Source organism: Aspergillus aculeatus (assembly GCF_001890905.1).
Source record: "Aspergillus aculeatus ATCC 16872 unplaced genomic scaffold ASPACscaffold_3, whole genome shotgun sequence".
Classification (NCBI taxonomy): domain Eukaryota; kingdom Fungi; phylum Ascomycota; class Eurotiomycetes; order Eurotiales; family Aspergillaceae; genus Aspergillus; species Aspergillus aculeatus.
The window spans coordinates 1,295,157-1,310,318 of record NW_017962978.1 but is presented as its reverse complement, the minus strand read 5'-3'; the positions used below and the strand labels follow the sequence as shown (position 1 = coordinate 1,310,318).

Sequence of the window (15,162 nt, the reverse complement as noted above, 5' to 3'; positions counted from 1 at the left end):
ATACTCTTTAGGTTCTCGTATACTGTGATGCTTATAGAGTGGGCGGGAATCCAACCCGCTCCGACCGGACGATCCGTTTCCGTCCGGACCAATTGTTTAGCAAGCTGAGACGGACGGGCGGGCAGGGATCGGTCGATCCAACTCGACCGGCCGCTCCTTTCCCTGTCCTCCTTACGTGACATGATGAACGCCACGATACCTGCAGTCAAGAGAAGAGCATGTGTAACATGCACCGCGGCCAAGGCAAAATGCACGCCGCAGACCGTCAACATGTGCCAGCGATGCGCTCGCTTAGGCAAATCATGCACGTATCTAGACCTTCCGCAGACAAAACGGAGGCATAAGGCTGCTGCACCGAGGTATGTCCCCACTTCCCCCCACCCACACTCCTCACATACATAACTATAGCACTCGCGGGTATTGATCATTAGAACCATGGATGCAGCCGTGTGGAGGTGCTAGAGAGGAAGGTCGAACAGCTGATGTCGCAGCTGGTTGCCTTGACTCAACCGAACAGACACACATCGTCGGACGATACGTCGACTACTACGCCCACCACCACCCACGATGGGGTCTCATCTCGGGAAGCGGATGCAGATGCAGATCTGGGTTCGACAGACATTGCCGCGATGCTAGACGCGGCCAAAGACGCCTCGCACGGCCTCGATCCGCCGACCGGCTCTGCGTTGGCGGGCCAGCCGTCCCTCGTCGAGCGAGGACTCTTGAGTGCAGCCGAGGCGGAGCGCTTGGTCACGACCTTCCAGCGCGACTTCGTGCTCACCTTCCCCTTTGTCGTGCTCGCCCACGGCGAGACAGCCGCTTGCCTCCGGGCCCGCGAGCCGTTCCTGTTCTTGTGCGTCGTGGCCGCGACCATCGGCAGTGCGCATCCGCTGCGCAAGGCTGTCGCCGCGGAGATCATGAAGCACGTCACTTGCAGGGTCGTGGAACATTCCGAGCGGAATCTCGAGTTGCTCCGCGGTCTGTTGGTGCACTGCGCATGGTACTCGTACCCGGCAGAGAAGAACCATCCGCGTCTATTGTTGTTGATCCAGTTTTGTGTTTCGATGGTGCATGATCTGGGACTGCACAGGAAGCCGGCCCTAAGTGCCGATGAGCAGCGGGCGCTGCTCGGTACGTTCTGGGTATCGGTTGGGTGAGCTTGTCTGTGCGGGTTGAATGCTCTCTTTTTGGCTGACTCTGCGTTACATCAGTGTCTGTAGCACGCTCGACCGCCCCATTACCATGAAGCATGATAGTCGAACCGAGGAGTGCCTCGCGGGGTTAGCATCTGCCGAGCATCCGTCGGATCGGTGGATTGCGCCGTTCATCCGCCTAGAGTCCTTCTTGCTAACAATGGATGAAGTTTACGCTTCGGTACAAGCGAGCGGTGGAAGTATGCTTGTCCAGGTTACGCGCGGCGCTCTACGGCGGCAATTCGATAGCCTGAGCGCGGGCATAGAAAAGGATCTCTCAAGCTACCCTTCATCGACAGGTGCGTCTCATATGTCTTTCGGGGGTAGTTCGATGGAAATTGACACAGACCTCCGACCCCAGCGAATGCACTCCGCATTGAGATCGAATATGCCGAGCTGCGGCTCGAGGAACTATCTCTGCGGGAGGACCTGTGGACCGCCGAGCCCGCCAGCGCAGTCCGGACGACGATGCTGATGGACCTCATCCAGCGAAGCAAGGAGCTCATCCGCACGGCCAGCCAGCTGCCCGTGTCGGAGATCGCCCAGGTGAACATCGCAACAACTGCTCATGTATGCGCCGCCGTCGGCTACGTGCCCACCGCCGTCTTTACCCTACTGCGGCTCATCACTACCACTACCCTCGGTGGCCCCACCAACAACGACTCCGCCATAGAACCCCAAGTACAGGCCGTTGTCGGCGCAGCCGACTATCCCAATCTCATCACCGAGCTCGCCAACGCGCTGGACACGCAGTTCGAGGGCATGGCGACGGCAGCCAAAGAGGCGGACGTCACGGGCAGCCTGTGCTTGAAAATGCGGCTTCTCGCCCGGTGCTATCCCTACCAGATCCGGGCTGTTCTGGGCAGTGCGACTGTGCCCTCTAACCAACCCACAGACTCAAGGCAGGATCCGTCGATGATGGCGGTTGACGCCGCCAATGAGGCTACCATTCCACCACCACCCCAGATCTGGCCGTCTGTCTACGGCGACGACAACTTGGATGATATCTTCCCCGTCGATGACATCCAGTGGGACTCCCTGTTGAGCAATTTTACGGGGTTTGGCTGAGGGCCAGCGGAGCCGGATTTGGGATTTCTTTTGTTGGTGGGGGGGGGGGGGGGGGTTACGTGCTTCGGGCCATTGATATACAGTATTCTTTTTATTGATGAGGGATGATTGGTTCTTCTGTAGATACACAACACTTACTCAGTTCCATTTGCATGCGAATCAAGCCTACGTGGATCGATACATATCGATATCGTAATTTAAGGAGGTATATGATCACCGCCCGGCCTTGGGATGATACCCGGTGGGAATGGGTGCAACGGGTGGGAACGGATCTTCCGGCGCGGGTGACGGTTGGCAGTTGAAGATCCGGGATGATTCCTAATGGCATTGTGGAGATTATGCATCCACTTTACTACTCGTACTCTAGAAGATGGCACGCAGTGTGTTCCTGAACCTCGTGAAAATAGTTAGGAAATACCTTTGCTGAGTTTCGGTCTACGATACTCCCCGCTGCTGGCTCAGTCAGTCACCAAAGTTCGGTATCAAGTCGCATCTAAAGTGCGAGGATGGTAAGGGCACGTGCTTAGGTGGGCATAGTAAATATTCCGCAATCTACATGCGACAAAGTAGGGAAGGTTTTAGATTTCGAATCACAAAGAGCCTTGGTGTAATGTACCGTAGAGATTCGGCATGCTATTTACAGGGTCAAGTCATGTGTATAGGCCGATTTCACCATTTTGAAAGCAATGAGATTGTGAAAGACTCTATATCCAGTGCGAGCTAGCTAAGGCTATTGGCATCGAAACCTGAAAAAAGTCTCATGAAACTTCTTCCAGGGCCGGTTGTTACGAAGAAGGCAAAAGATGGGGAGCAACGCCCTTACGACATTACTTACTAGCTAATCTGAGCAGGACATTCAACTGCCTCTAAGGGAGTCCCCCGAGCTTTTCTCCATAACAGGCGTCAAGAGCGTGAGACCCCCTCCCACCGCATGCTGCACTGCCTGCTCTTCCCGCCGCGGATCGTGACAGGACAGGTCCCTGGCAGGCCTAATCCGGTCCAATTGGCAGCTATAGAATTCAAATGGCTACGGAGCTTCGAGTCCCCATCAGCCAGGTCCAATGAATCTCGACATCGAAATAGGCCACTCAGGTTGCGATCCAGATTCATCGCCTCATGTGTCAAGTGACTGTCGTGCTCCATTATGCACATCTCGTAATACCTGGAACGAGCCAGTATATCTTGTACCTGGAGGACGCTTTGCTTTTGCTCCGGACTCCAAGAAGCGAACCCAGCTAAGCTGGGAAGCGGATCGCCAGGATGGTAGTTGGGAGGGGTTGCTAAGAACCTGGGGAATCGCGATTGGAGAAACAGGGGGAGGATCGCGGCGGACCGCCAGCCGATTATCTCAAGAATTCTTGTAGGCTCAGTGGCCGAAACGAGAATATTGTCAAGCGATAGACCTGGATGCCATAAGGTGGGCTTGGAGACCTTCAGAATGCGATGATCCGAGCATAAAATAGGTAATATGATGGAAATGCTCTCAAGCAAGTCCTGGCCCTCTGGGTCCGGAAGGTCGGGGTTTTCGTGCATGGTGGATTGAAGTTCGCCCCCGTCATCCTTTTGACAGGTTTGCTTTATCCTTGTCTTTAATTGAGTTGACGATGATGCAAACTCTGCGAGTGATGCCCCTACAACAACAATTAAGAGATGTTGGGGATGTCAGGGTGAACCGAAAGGGGGGGGGGGGGGGGCGGAAGGAAGAGACCACTAACAGGGGCCGGAAGTGCCTGAATCCCGGGATGATTCAACATTACCCTGCTTTGAGCGCGCATTACACAACGGTCCGATGCAGAAAGAGTCTGGGCTGTCTAGCGCGTCCGAGACGGGATGATACCTCAGTTTAGCAGGCTCAGAGCCCCGGAGATAGAGTGCTCCATAAGCCGGAAACTTCAGACAGGCAAGCTCCTTTTCCATAGCGACGACCTTTTCGATAATACTGTACCGTTGCAGAGTGCTCAGCCCCTCCCAGATCCCATCCAAGCCGACCCCGGGAGTCTTCTCCATGATGATATATTCCAACCCGATTTCGTTTGCCGAGTCTGCATTCCACGCAAGGACGCGTGGAACCGGCAGGGACGTCAACTGACGCACTTGAAAGGGGACGTCAGCATGAAAGGGATCTATATTGCGTTGCGGGAGGAGGGAGCAGACAGATTTTGAGCGTCGCCACTTCAGAGGCAATCGCGAAGCAATCTGATCCAGCAACTGTCCGAGGTGTCTTCACAAGAACTTCACGCCCATCATCCATGGTAAGCAGGAAGGCCCGGTGGGACTTTCCTTCGATTATATCCACACATCTACAATTGAAAGACCCGTCGTCAAGCAGGGATGAAGCCAAGCAACACACTCTGGTGATATCGGCCTTGGAAGGCATGGTTGAGTACGATTCTTTGGCGGTCGTCAAGTGCGCTGGTAAAGAGAAGCGAGCACAACGAACCCAGGCTAATCCAGGTGGATTCGATCGCTGCAGTAGAGGCCGCCTAATGCGCCTCATCATAGTGTGCTCTCATCGAGAAGTAAAGCCGGGCCTTAGGAGAAGATTGCAGTGCTTTGCTTGCTTTGTAGGCCGTGAGGATTGCTCCATTCAGCAAATTACTAGCAAAAGGATCAGTTAGGACTGGATTGGGAGAAGGGAAGAGAGGAATAGCGGGGGTGCGCAGGAACAAAGAAACAAGAGCAACAAAGAAACCAGGGGTCTCGATCATGTGACATATGCTCAACACTATGGGTACAGTACTGTGCACATGAGTACTGTGGTTACACAATATCTAGCAAAGAGCAAGAAATAACTACTAATCACTATCCGAAAGTAAATGGTCGATGATGGTGACAACACCACTCACTCCTACTACTAACTAGTTAATACTCCACAGCTGTTTCCAATATACGTGGCACTCCTTCTATAAGTGACAGCACTCCCCCAACCAGATGGAAGCTACCCGTAACCAAAATCTCTGCCCCTGGCTCCTTGAAAGCTCCATTGTGAATCTCTTTGACATAGTCAACGGCATCTTCAATCGAGGGCAGCCACGCCACCTCCGAGTCAGGATCCAGTTCTTTCCAGACTGTCGCTAACTTCTTCTGTAGGATCAATCTCTGAAGTGCATCAGGATTGACATTGTGGTTATACAACTCTTTTTAAGACCATGCTTATTAGCGTCGTTTCTTGCAAAGTCCTGCCTGCCCAACGGGAGAGTTCATTCACACACCAAGATTGCAAGACTGGTCTTTGTACGTGCTATTCGCACAGAAAACCGCGTATTGAAAGACAAAACCAAGCTTGGTGTATAGGATCCGATGAACAGTTCTGAGTAGCGCGATAGGATCCCTTGATGAATGCTGCTGGTTGAAGATGAGCACCTGTGGCAGGTTTCTGGTCCCTGATACCCGTCCAAACCAAGAGCAGGCGACTTCAAGGCTCTCGTGGGTGTGAGCACCATCCAGATACCAGTGCTGCTGACCCGTAACCAAGGCCTGGCATCTCCCTTTCCAATCCAGGTTCTCAAGCCCTTGACCAAACAAAGCAGGAAGTCTGTCGGACTCGCAGCAATCATCGGCGGCGGCGATCCCGAGCCTTGTGAGCACAGTTTCCGCCAACCTAACAGCGAGAGAAGCATTTTGCCTCTGAAAATGCTCTGCGGGCTTGATGTCAAGGCCGTGGACCGAAGCGAGTACTACAACAATGTTAAGGTGAGTTCCCCCTTTCGATGGCTCGTTCCTGCAGCACATCCATCGCCTCTGGGACCTGAGGTACCGTGAAGGCCGGACAACCCTTCTTGAAAATTCCTGCTTTATGCCACGCGATCTGATCAATCGTATTCCCGAGCGCATTAACATGGTCGATTCCGAGGGAGCTGATTCCCGTAACCGCGGGGTTCGCGAGAACATTGGTGAATCCCATTGCCCCCAACTCCGACTTCGTAGATCGCCGTATCCACTGACCCTTGCATAAAAACGTGGAATGACATCAAGGTGAGAAGTCGAGCGTATGAAGGCTTGGGAGGGGTGTTACCAGGCCCGCCCCGCGGTGTTGCTGCTGCTGCGGTAAGCTCCAGAGCATTCCAGACCTCAAAGAAGTACTTTGCAAACTTTGCTTCCGACAGGGGCTCGGAGTTGATACGAATTCGCTCGCGCACAGTGATTAAATGGGGAGAGGTGAACAGTCCAACCTTACGGGGCGTTCCATACGACATGCGATATTGCTGGAGGATCGAATTGACATAAGCGTAGGTGGTCCCTTTCCCTTTTGTGCCAGCAACATGAACGATGTTGAGTCGGTCCCGATCGCTGATCTTTGAGATTGAGCATTGCATCGCATCATATTAGACAATGCTTTCAGGAGCATGGAGTCAGAAGCAGTCGACTGAAGAGATTAGAGATTATGAGCGAGGTAGCGAGCGATTGCCGCCGAACAGCACTGTAGTGGGATGGGACGAAACCGTGCGAGCTTTTTGAGACAACCAGAAATAGCGGTGTGCATTAGCAGGGCATTCATCCTCTGTGAAAGTGTAGGATGTTTCAGAACGCTGGGTTAGTCTCGTATGGTCAGTGAGGACAACTCTCGTGGCCGGGCTCACTACCCAATGGATCGAGTGGCAGCACACGAGGAATCTGGAGACTGCATGTCTCACCAACTGCCAAGAGGCTGTTAGCTCTGTCTCTTCATCCGTATACGACCTTACGCCAATGGCAAGTCTAGCTCAAAATCATCGAACTACAAGGATACCAGTGTTGAATTGTGAAGCTGCCGCTTACAGTTCGATGGAAGGGCTGCCCTTCGTCCTTAATTAAACTGAGTCATGCATCGTTGGCTTGCGCTTGCCTTCCCGCAATAGAACTTATTATATCACTTCGTCTCAAGTTATCTGAGGAGTCATAATCAGGCTTGTAGTTGCCCCTTCGCAGTGGTATGTAGCTGGCTAATCTTCTTGAAGCGTATCGTTGAACTCCGGTTGGGTCCATGTACTACCTGGATTCGGTCTCTCAATGCCCTGTATCTGTAGATCCCACAGGCGCTACGTCAATTAGTACTATACATCGATCACTCTCCAAAAGACTAAACTCACCCAATCCATGTTCGTAGGCGTATCTAACATATTGCCGATGACGTCCAGAGAAGCATAGCCCGGAGTTACGCCGTCCATCGGCTGGAAGTCCAGCGCATCTAGCGAGTTTGCACCCTCCAATTGCCAGCTTCCGTATGCCGGGGGACATGCTACATTGTTCTGTCAGAGCAACTTTAAGGATCCAGGAGCTCCTGGCGTACTCACCTGAGATGCTTGGCTGCTGCTGCTGCGGCTGCTGCTGATCCTCCGGCCCCGAACGCTGCTGCTTCACCCAACGAAGCATGATCGTCATTGCGGCATACCCCAGCTGCGCATCTGCTGAGCGTCGACGCATCTTATCGAATATCTCATGCGACATCTCCAACGCCGACAACAGCTCCTCCTGACCCCGAACTATCACCGCGAGGTCATCATTCGTGCCTACACCGAGCGGCGGCGTCCCTGTGCGCTGATGTGACAGCTCCAGACAAATGATCATGGCTGCAAGCAGATAGTCTGCATATTGCAGCGCGTTGGGGAACAGTCTATCCCGGTATAACAGCCCCCCTGGCTGCGTTTCATGGTGAATATCTGCTTGGTGGCGAAGAATATCCTTCGAGGAGCTCATGCACACCCACCGCGAGTAGGCGTAGCGGAGGTTGTTGTGGTCTTCGCCCAGATACCTCCGGTGCAACACACACCGCGTCTTCAAGTACAGTAGCTCCACAGTGTATCGCCGGAAGATGAGGTCGGAGGGATCCGCAATGCACTGGTTGATAGGTCGCATTTTGAAAGTGGAAGGCACCTGATCGTGCGCTTCGTCAAGTTGACGGTCGAGAGCCTGGGTCACCTCGTAAATAACGGGCTCGCGCGAATATGCTAGATCTGAGATTTTGCCGAATATAGTCATGATGCGTGACTTGGCACGGGTGTAGGACATCAACGTGAAGATTTCATCAGGGCGGGAAGGGGGTAGTTCCTCGGTGCTCTCATCGAAGTCCTCGTCGGATATGTTGCGGGGTAATTCCACATCATGTTGCCAGTCTTGGATAGTTCTGGGGACGCCAACCTGGAAGCTAATTAGAGTGTCCATTTGTCGAAGAATGGTCCAGACGCGTCGACGCATCTCGCCGTCAAAGGCCGACATGTCGGGAAAGTGCTTGGGGTCTCGATGGTAGCCTGCTCGGATGGCCAGGCGGATTGTGATACCGAGGAGAAAGGAAACCCCGACTTGTGCGTCGTCACTCCGGAGGAACTCGCTCATAGTGTAGAGAAACAGTGCCTCGACTTTGTACCTGGCAGGCGCGGTATAATTCGACTGAACAAGACATTGTGCTGTGAGCTTGCGGAACGAATTCTGAGCCTCAGCAGGGTCCTGAGGTGATAGGGGCGTCGGGTCTCCACTACGCTGATTGAAGGCAAGCGCCATTGCGATGCAGGCAGATAATAGAGCTAGCCATGGCAAGGAGACTTCATGCGGGCGGTCCCAGAACTTATTGTACTGCTGCTGTCAGTTGCGATAGTAAGCAAAACTTTTCCTCCCGAGTACTTACCTCTTTTTGAAACGTTGGAATGTGCGTGATGCCTAGCAATCAAGTGTCAGTAGGGCTTTCTATTGCTCTGGACATAGTGAAAGAACAAAGAACCCACTAATCACAGGCTCTTTGCTATTAAGCCACTGTGCCACCAGGCGATCAGTCACCGGCCGCGGCGGTATTTGTGCCAGCAGCTCCTCCTTTTTGAGCGGTTTGTGCAGTCCTAACAGCAAAGTTGGTGCAGTCGCGCTCTTTGTATCCTGCTGAGCAAGCTCATCGTCTGAGTGTACATCTTGTTCGCGCAAATACTCCCTCACTTCGCTGATCTACCCAACAATTAGCTGGGTCTACTCAAAGAGGCAGGAACAGGGCAACAGGTTATAGTCAGGAACCAAGTAACATACCTCCTCCAGTACAGCTCTCCAGTGAGCACCATCAACGTACCTCGTTCCAGCTTCTTGGGCCACAAGCTTCCCCGGGGGGTCAGACGGCGATTCCTCCGGTGTCAGAGGATGGAGCCTTGACGCCAGCCCCACCGGTGGTATGCGCTGACTCTCATCAGTCCCAGTATCATCCGTATGGATCCGGGTCGAGTTCGCGAAGAGTGCTTCTCCTGTGTTGGTCGATTCCAGAGCGGCGAAGTTCACCTCTTCTCCCCCGGTTCCCGCGCCATCCCCATTTGTCTCTGTGGGTTGCTCCAGCATCTTCTGCTGCGTTAGTGATAATATCAGGTTCTCTAGGTGTTGCAACCGATCCTGGACATGTGTGGGACTCGCGCGCCCTTGCGAGGCCTTGCCTCGCGGTCCGCGGCCAACAAAGGTGCAGGAGTTGGCCTCGCCACGCTTCCTGCAATTGGTGCAGGGGTGAACGCGGCAGCACTTCAATCTGTGGAAGGCATTAGTAACTACTCATGAGATTACAGAGTCTGAAAGACAGATGTGGATGCCATCGTTGGGACACTTGCTTGCGCGCTCTACATGCTGTACAAGATAGTTGAACACGGGTGCGTTTGGTTTCTCGGACGGGGAGAGCGTCATGTAGGTCTGTCATCTTGAGCGGCGGTACCTTTGCAGGCAGTGCTTATAATAAATTTAAGGAAAGTATGTCGTTTGAAGTTAAGGCGTTCTGTATGACATGTAGACATCTTCCGGTAGGATGAAGATGAGGTGAGCTTGTGATGGCGAAGTGGGTGGCTTGCGCTCTTACCATCGATAACTAGCCCGGCGTTTATCTCCGCAATAAGTCCGATACACTCGTGAGCTCGTTCTATACATGGTTTGCCCACGCCACAAAAGCTTGGGTGGAAAAGTCGACGGATCACTACGGCAAGTATTTCGATTGTAGTTCTATACATGGGATAAATGAAGGGAGTCTAAGAAGTGAGGGGGACCTCTCTTATTAATTCTGCCTACAGAGGCTACCACCCTGCGTGAATAGTCTCTAGATATATTTTGTTGTTGAGGTAGTGGCAATGATCCTGAAGGAGAACCTAAAGTCTCTAGGTACTAATGTGTGTACTTTCTTGATTAAAGCTCTTGTGAGAGAATAGAAAGATGCCGTAAATAGATCACCAAGATGGGCATTGATGAGCAGCAGTTAGAGCAGAATATAGATTTGGTGTGAGACGTAAGCTGGTGCAAAGTTACCATCCGGAAGACATACAGAGATCAACCATGTTAAGATAAATAACTCGCCCATCTATTATGAGAAGAGACACAAAGAATGAAAGTCAGCTCAATGGGAAGTTTTTATTCAAATTTACAGTAGCTGAATGACTACATACTGCAGTAGCAACTATAAACCGCGGAACAAAATCCGCCTCGGAAGCGGACCAAACGGGCAAATTGTAGTTACAGCACCCCAGAAAAAAAGCACCGATGCGCCGCGACCCATCCTCAACTTTCTCGCCCATCGCGCCAAGTCCATAATCAATTATTTCCACCAACCTCCAGAACAACAAGATGCGCACATCACTCCTAAACACCACGCGGCACCTCAGGCCCACCCCTCGCCAGCTACCACTCCAGGGCACCCAACAACCACTATCAACACTGATCACACATTCTCTCCGTACCACCACCGCCACCACAACGATAACGACTACGACTACACAACCCGGCAACACCAACACCCTCACAATCCATCCCCGACCATCCCACCCCACAAACCAACAACAACGTCGAACCTTTCTCTCCTCCTTCCTCCCGGGGAGCGGCTCCAATGGCTCCGATAACGATTCCTCCTCCCGCACCCGCCGCCTAACCGCGACCCGCACTCTCCCCTACTCGCCCGCCCCTCTCTTCGAAGTCATCTCCGACGTCCAGTCCTACTCCTCCTTCCTTCCCTTCCTCAACGCCAGCACCGTCACCCACCGCGACCCCACGACACAATACCCGACGCGCGCCTTCCTGACGGTGGGCTACGGCCCGCTCAGCGAGACCTTCACCTCGAAGGTGGATTGCGATCCCCAGCGGCTGACGGTCACGGCGCAGAGTGGGGCGCGGTTTGGCGTGGCGAAGAAGGACGGGCAGGCTGTGAGTTCCGGAGGAGGTGGTGGGTTTGGGTTCCCCGGGGCGGAGGAAGGCATCTTCGAGTATTTGAGTACCAAGTGGGAGTTGGCGGATGTCACTGCGGAGATGGGTGGAGGAAAGAGCATGACCAGGGTGCATTTGGAGATTGGGTTCGAGTTCAAGAATCAGTGGCATGCTACCATGATGAGTGCGGTTGAGGGCCAAATGGCTGGGGTCATGATAGAGGCGTTCGAGAAGAGGATGGGGGAGGTGGTTGGACGGTGATACTTGTTGATACCAGGATCTCATGACGATACTAGACACATATAGAAGAGAGGGTGTTCATGCTCATAATAAGATATAATCAAGGGAGACTCTCTTTTGTCTATATTCCAAGGAAAATGCTTGTACTTGATTAGACCATAAATGCCAAAGAGAAAAAAAAAGGGAAGAAAGAGAACCCATGTGTATAATACAATTTATCAAACCATCATCCGAACGGGGTAAAAGGAAGAAACTACGACATCATGCCCAGACTGCGGCCCCAGGCGGTGTTATTGTTGCGCACCCCCCGGTTGACGCTGATCTTGTTGTAGTTGTCAGCCACCACCTCCCAGTTGATCCGGTCCCACCACCGCTCCAGGTACTCCTCCTTGCCGGCGATACCGTAATCCATCATCCACACGTGCTCCCAGGTGTTGACACACAGGATAGGCTGTACATCGATGGCTCCAGGAGCCATGCTCTTCTGGTTGGGCGCGTGGGCGCCCATCGCGCCGGCGTACTGGTTGCCCAGCGGGGTGTCAGGCGTATGGGTGGCCATGTCGACGCCTTGGCGGCGCGAGTGCGCGGCAGGGTAAGGAGAGCCGGCGTTGTACGTGCAGAAAACGTGCATCATCCCCTCGCGCTCCAGGTTCTTGGCCAGCCAGACGAAACCGGGACCGAACATCGCGTTGGCCGTGGCCAGGAAATCGAGCTTCAGTGACTCGACTGACGAGCACGTTTCTGTGATGTCTTTCTCGAGCTTCTCGGGCATCTCGGTTTTGCGGGGGGACTGTTTGTTATGCGATTAGGCTTTGTGTCTTTTGTGCTAAGGACGGATTCGCTCAAGGTCTGGGTCGTACCAGGCAGTTGAAGAAGAAGTGGTTATTGTGAGCCATTGAGGCGTAGTTGAAGACGGAGGCCATCTCCGGACGCCGGGAGTACTTGACCAGCAGTTCTCCGGGCTTCGCGTCGGCATCGATGGTGTCTATTGATCCCGATATTTATTAGAGTCCGAGCGTGTTTCATGGGCCGAGCAAGGTCCGCGGAGCTGGCACTCACCCTGCGTCAACAGGTTCAGCTTGTCGACAAGGAGGGTTTGGTATTGCGTCCAGGAGAAGTCGAACGCCTCTGGTGACATGAAATCCGAGATACCATTGCTCCGGTATTCCCCTTCGTAGGCGAGGGTAGGCACACGGTGGATTGCACGGCTCTGGATGCGTGGGAGCGCGGAGACGGGCTTCTGTCCGCACTGTTAGTTAAGGCGCCTAATCAGCCGGAAACACAGAAAAGAGCTCACCGCAGTGAGGGAGGAGGCTGCACGCAGCGCAGACTGCGGCCGGAGGAGTCGGTTCAGCATGATGATCTGGGGGTGGAATAATATGTTAAGGGAGGTCGTGCTTGACACAAGCAGCAGCAATTCCAAACAGCAGAATTTCCTCCGCTCCAGATTGAGAGATTACCCTTTTCGGCTTAGACCAAATGAGGTAAGCAGGCGCCAACATCGGCCAATCAGCGGACCGCGATTTACTTCTGCATCAAACCGCCCAGCTTGAAACAACAACATTCAAATAGAAATGTACACACTGCCTACGCGCCGGACTTTCTGGTAATCTGCAACAGTCATTCAGACTTCTCATCCAGTCCGAGCCCAAAGGCCCCGTTAAGGCGCCTAGACTTCTCTTCATCATTAGCCCGTCGGCCATGAGCCCCACGTTTCGTCGCTATTCTGGGACTCGGCGCCTGCTACCTACCGTCCTGGATCCTTAGATCCTGATAGTATGATGCGTGCAGAGAGGTTTGGGCAGCATGTAGCGAGCAACGGGAGGGAGATCTTCTTCAGGACTTGCTTCTTCCTGCAAGACACTTCGAAGCGCTCTTCGTCTGGTACTGGCTCGTCTCATCGTTTCTTCCACTCTCAAACCCTTTGTCTTAGACACTTTCTTTCATTGAAGCACAACACTCTTTGACTTACCACCCGACCCTTGCCCAACCGATATACCAGCAAAAATTCTCATACTCTTCTTTCTTGACTCTTCTCTCATTTCATCCTACTGCAAGAAAGTTCTGCCAGGTCCTCTCTCGTGCCAACCATCACGATGATCTCGCACAAGGGCAACTCGTCCCGACTACTACTATTATTCGGGTTGCTCGCTTCAACGGTATCGCCAACGCAGGCTGTTGGCATCCTGCTGCCACGAAGCAGCGATACCTGTCCCAGCGACTACACACAATGCTCCAGTAGCGGTCTTCCCAGTACCTTCTGCTGCCCCAGCAGCTCCACCTGCATCAGTCTCGACGACGCCAGCTCCGCCATCTGCTGCCCAGCCGGGCAGAGCTGCGACTACATCGAGCCCATCACCTGCGACGTACAGCTGCAGAACGCGACCGCCCACCCCAAGAACAGCGTGCACACCACCCGCCTCGACGATAGCCTGGCCAAATGTGGCTCGAAATGCTGTCCCTTCGGCTACACCTGCACGGGGGACTCGCTCTGCAGCATGGACACATCCACCGCATCCACCGCAACAGCATCCAGTGCCACCTCCTCAACCACCTCCTCCACCACATCCTCCTCCTCCTCATCTTCCCTCGCAACCGCCATCTCCGCCACAGACCCCCGCGTCTCCACCTCCTCAGCCGCGGACAACACCAACACCACCACCAGCGCAACAGCAACACAGCTAAAATGCCCGCAGTACCCCACAGCAGCCGTCCTGGCCGGCTTCTTCCCCGGCGCCCTCCTCGGCGTAACGGCCACCCTCCTCTCCCTCCTCCTGTACCGCCACTACCGCCGCAAGAACCTGCCCCCGTCCGCCAAGATCGCCCAATTCACCCACCGCTCCTCCAAGGGCACCCTCATCGGGATCTCCTCGCCCATGCCCTCGGAGGAGACAGCCTACCGTACCGACTTCCTCCTCCGGCGGACGCAATCCCGAGCCTCGAAGGCCACAACCACCGGCTCCCGGTCCCGGTCGCGGTCCCGATCCCGCTCCATGATCCAGAAGACCAGCGGCCGGGTCCGGAGTCTGTTCAACCCACACAATCCCGTGTACCAGCGGGAGGGCACCACCGCTAGGGGGGTTGGCGGTGGTGCAGGCGTCGAGACGGCGCTGGTGCCCGAGAAAGGCGGAGGGAGCCGAGTCCCCGTGCCGGTGCCGCCGTTGCCGCTCAACATCAACGGGAACCTCGTGGTGAAGCAGTCCCAGCAGGACGGGAAAGGTGGCGTGGCGACCTACAGCTCGCCGCCGGTGATCCCGGCGTTGCCCCGGACGGAGAGTATTCGGGTGTATACGCCGCCGGGCGTGTTTGCGACCACAGGGGTCCTGAAGCCGGACGCGTATCCGACGAATCCCAGGGCCATGGAGGCGTTTTCGGAGGACCCGGAGGGCTCGGGTGGTGGTGGTGGTGGTGGGTTGAGTAGAGGGAATTCGAGGTTGGGGTCGCAGCGGAGGTAGATGATTTTCTGGTTGTATGTTTGAGTGTATGTATGTATACTGTTGATTTTGTGGTGGTTTTCGAGTATAATAGCGATTTTCTCGTTTGG

General features: G+C 54.1%; 7 protein-coding genes across 7 annotated transcripts; 3 read left to right on the top strand and 4 right to left on the bottom strand.

Annotated features, from left to right (window-relative positions):
* Positions 1–94: 94 nt before the first annotated feature.
* Positions 95–2,305, top strand: ASPACDRAFT_113576 (uncharacterized protein). The gene is made up of 4 exons (XM_020195731.1): positions 95–359; positions 446–1,153; positions 1,212–1,492; positions 1,555–2,305. The coding sequence occupies exons 1-4, from the start codon at positions 181–183 to the stop codon at positions 2,259–2,261; spliced, it is 1,875 nt and encodes a 624-aa protein (XP_020059338.1). The 5' UTR covers positions 95–180; the 3' UTR covers positions 2,262–2,305.
* A 647-nt stretch (positions 2,306–2,952) lies between these two features.
* Positions 2,953–4,890, bottom strand: ASPACDRAFT_1853562 (uncharacterized protein). Its single transcript, XM_020197317.1, has 3 exons — positions 4,416–4,890; positions 3,977–4,354; positions 2,953–3,892 (listed from the first exon to the last, which is right to left on the bottom strand). The coding sequence occupies exons 1-3, from the start codon at positions 4,759–4,761 to the stop codon at positions 3,165–3,167; spliced, it is 1,452 nt and encodes a 483-aa protein (XP_020059337.1). The 5' UTR covers positions 4,762–4,890; the 3' UTR covers positions 2,953–3,164.
* A 233-nt stretch (positions 4,891–5,123) lies between these two features.
* Positions 5,124–6,888, bottom strand: ASPACDRAFT_50421 (uncharacterized protein; the record flags this gene model as incomplete). The annotated part of the gene is made up of 5 exons (XM_020202353.1): positions 5,124–5,398; positions 5,474–5,906; positions 5,992–6,118; positions 6,207–6,551; positions 6,842–6,888. The coding sequence occupies 5 exons, from the start codon at positions 6,886–6,888 to the stop codon at positions 5,124–5,126; spliced, it is 1,227 nt and encodes a 408-aa protein (XP_020059336.1).
* A 406-nt stretch (positions 6,889–7,294) lies between these two features.
* On the bottom strand, positions 7,295–9,894 carry ASPACDRAFT_23759 (putative C6 transcription factor; the record flags this gene model as incomplete). The annotated part of the gene is made up of 6 exons (XM_020199223.1): positions 7,295–7,428; positions 7,535–8,813; positions 8,863–8,894; positions 8,960–9,044; positions 9,237–9,729; positions 9,803–9,894. The coding sequence occupies 6 exons, from the start codon at positions 9,892–9,894 to the stop codon at positions 7,295–7,297; spliced, it is 2,115 nt and encodes a 704-aa protein (XP_020059335.1).
* A 911-nt stretch (positions 9,895–10,805) lies between these two features.
* ASPACDRAFT_1886021 (ubiquinone-binding COQ10-like protein) lies at positions 10,806–11,716 on the top strand (the record flags this gene model as incomplete). The annotated part of the gene is made up of 1 exon (XM_020198410.1): positions 10,806–11,716. The coding sequence occupies one exon, from the start codon at positions 10,806–10,808 to the stop codon at positions 11,637–11,639; it is 834 nt and encodes a 277-aa protein (XP_020059334.1). The 3' UTR covers positions 11,640–11,716.
* A 7-nt stretch (positions 11,717–11,723) lies between these two features.
* Positions 11,724–12,982, bottom strand: sod4 (mitochondrial 37S ribosomal protein mS42). Its single transcript, XM_020204635.1, has 4 exons — positions 12,916–12,982; positions 12,678–12,858; positions 12,479–12,603; positions 11,724–12,408 (listed from the first exon to the last, which is right to left on the bottom strand). Exons 1-4 carry the CDS (start codon positions 12,973–12,975, stop codon positions 11,872–11,874), a joined length of 903 nt encoding a protein of 300 aa, XP_020059333.1. The 5' UTR covers positions 12,976–12,982; the 3' UTR covers positions 11,724–11,871.
* Positions 12,983–13,714: 732 nt separating this feature from the next.
* On the top strand, positions 13,715–15,073 carry ASPACDRAFT_1886019 (uncharacterized protein; the record flags this gene model as incomplete). The annotated part of the gene is made up of 1 exon (XM_020198409.1): positions 13,715–15,073. One exon carries the CDS (start codon positions 13,715–13,717, stop codon positions 15,071–15,073), a length of 1,359 nt encoding a protein of 452 aa, XP_020059332.1.
* Between the last annotated feature and the right edge of the window lie 89 nt (positions 15,074–15,162).